The sequence below is a fragment of the Macaca mulatta genome, chromosome 7, assembly GCF_049350105.2.
Source record: "Macaca mulatta isolate MMU2019108-1 chromosome 7, T2T-MMU8v2.0, whole genome shotgun sequence".
In the NCBI taxonomy this organism is placed as follows: Eukaryota; Metazoa; Chordata; class Mammalia; order Primates; family Cercopithecidae; genus Macaca; species Macaca mulatta.
Window position 1 is genome coordinate 92791331 of NC_133412.1, and position 2827 is coordinate 92794157.

A 2827-nucleotide genomic window follows, 5' to 3' on the forward strand; every position below is an offset into this window, starting at 1 on the left:
TCATGGAACAGTTTTCCCAAGACTGAAATATTGGGTATTCAGTTTCTTCTTCACCGCTGTCTTCACTTCCTGGTTTCTCAAAGTATAGATAAGTGGATTCAGAAAGGGAGTGAAGATGGTATAGAAAACAGAGAGAATTTTGTCTACCAGGAAGTTTGTGGAAGGCCACACATAAATGAAAATACAGGGCCCAAAGAACATTAACACAACAATAAAATGTGCTGTACAAGTAGAAAGAGCTTTGGCGGATCCTGTGGACGAGTAGTCCCTGACAGTAATAAGAACAATGATGTAGGAGGTGAGCAAAAGCAGAAAACTTATAAGAGCAATCACACCACTGGTTGAAATCATGAAGATCCCAAGAACATAAATATCTATACAAGCTAGCTGGATGACCAAAGGAAGATCACAGAAAAAACTGTCTACAACGTTGGGACCACAGAAGGGCAAATAGAGGGTAAAAGCTAATTGGCTCATTGTATGCAGAAAGCCCACTGTCCAAGAAACTAGCACAAGCTCAACACACACTCTTCGGCTCATAATTGTCGAATAATGGAGAGGTTTACATATGGCAATATACCTGTCAAAAGACATGGAGATCAGCAGCACAATCTCAGTCCCGGTGAAGAGGTGCAAAAAAAAGATCTGAGAAATGCAGCCTTCGAAAGAGATGGTCTTACGCTGAGCAAAAAAGTCCATAATCATCTTTGGTGTGGCAAAGGAGGACAGGCACATGTCAATGAGAGACAGGTTGCTGAGCAGGAAGTACATGGGAGAGTGAAGGTGTGAGGTGGATAGGACAGTGAGCAAAATCAGGCAGTTGCCCAACGTGGTCATTAAATAGAAGACAGAAAACACCACAAAGAAGAGTATCTGGAGTTCAGGTGAATCAGTAAGTCCAAGTAACACGAATTCAGATACTCTGGAATAGTTGAACCCCTCCATTCATCTGCAGACTCGGCTGCAGACAAAATTACAGAGTTTGAAAATGTGATATTTCTACAACCACATATTAACTTATCATTCGCTAAAAGATTGATTACCTAGAATCCAACTAAAAATCTTCAGGGTGAAGATATTTGGGGGGAACCACTTAACAACTGCTACCAGATATAATCTGAAAAGTTTAACCCTTTGGTTTTGACCAGCATCAGTACACATTGAGTTGTAGTCATCACATGCCCACAAAATTATATACCTATCTGAATACAACTTAACGAATTACATAATACACATTTACTGAGGCAGATTACATTACATTTGTGTGCTTTACTGAATAAGGCATATAAATAAAACTAAAAATAAAATGAGTGTTGAATTCTTAAAGGTTTCTCTTACACACAAAAATGTGAATATTTTGAATCAACTATTGTTAAACAGTAGACTTAACTAAGACTTTACTATAATGATTTCAGAAGATCCATTTAATATCTTATGAGGGTGATAAATTATTTAATTTTTAATTACTTAATTCCATAAGACAACTGATAATCAAAAGGCATACTTGTAACCTGCAAGAGTTATTCTCCACTTTGGGTAATTTATTATTTCATAAAAACATGTTTTAAAAAGAGAATCTCCTTCCTTTAATTCTCTTCATTCTACCCAAAGCTATATTTTAAAATACAAAAACAAACAAAACAGATACATTAAGAACTCAGATTTTTTCAGAATTAATGTTTTCATTTACAGTGCTTCCCAAGTTCTAGAAATTTTATTTCCTATGGAATATCAATGTCTTTACCAAAGAGTCAAATGTGTGGTACAAAGCAAATGAAACTTAGTCCTAGTAAATGAAAGCTAATTTTGTGACCAGGTAGGGTTTACTTTGCCAACCACCTAATGAAATTTAAGCCTTTGACTACAGAAATTTTAGCTGGGTAACTGTAAAGTTGTCTAGGTTACTGGAAAATTTGATGAGACTGAAATTAATTATGTAAAAAAATATAGTGTTAGATCAGGCATTTATAAGTCTATATGCATCTAAACCATTTTTCTTTAAATTGCTTTTTCCACATGTAAAACTGTATGAATTCCCTTGTTATATTACACATTTGAGTATTTCACTTTACACATTTGAATATTTATCTAGTTTTGATCATAATTTAATGATAATAGATAATGCAGTTTTATCTAATCCTGTATTATAACTTATCCATCTTTGAAAATGCAATATTTCATTCCTTCTTCAATAAAAGTTTTCAAGGTACACTAAAAAAGATTTCATTATGTCAGTGAAACATGGTGGACCAATGTCAAAAATTTAAAATATCAACATACTAATATTTAAGTTATAGTCAATATTAATATGCTTAGAAAAGAATAAAATCATTGTTATGAATTTGAAGAATGAACAAATGGAAAAAGAGTCAATCAATGGGCCGGGCACAGTGGCTCATGCCTGTAATGCTAGCACTTTGGGAGGCTGAGGCAGGCGGATGGATGGCTTGAGCTCAGGAGTTTGAGACCAGCCTGGCCACCATGGCGAAACCCTGTCTCTACTGAAAATACAAAACTTTGCCAAGCATAGTGGCACACACCTGTAATCCCAGCTTCTCGGGTGGTTAAGGCAGGAGAATACTTTGAACCTGGGAGGTGGAGGCAGAGGCTCCAGTGAGCCCAGAACATGCCACTGCACTCCAGCCTGAGCACTAAGTGAGAATCTGTCTCAAAAAAAAAAAAAAAAGAAGAACTATTTGACTTTTATTTTCTTCAATCTCTTCCATTAATTTATTCCCAATGATCCTTCCAAAAATTCTTGAAAATAAATAATAAAAAAGAAAATCTTGTATTATGGAAGCCTGAGACTACTGACTATTGAAATTTT

The 2827-nt window shown here is 35.4% G+C and overlaps 1 protein-coding gene across 1 annotated transcript; it reads right to left on the reverse strand.

Moving 5' to 3' along the window:
- On the reverse strand, window positions 1-945 carry LOC701753 (olfactory receptor 4K2-like). Its single transcript, XM_015143151.3, has one exon. It carries the CDS (start codon window positions 943-945, stop codon window positions 1-3), a length of 945 nt encoding a protein of 314 aa, XP_014998637.3.
- Between the last annotated feature and the right edge of the window lie 1882 nt (window positions 946-2827).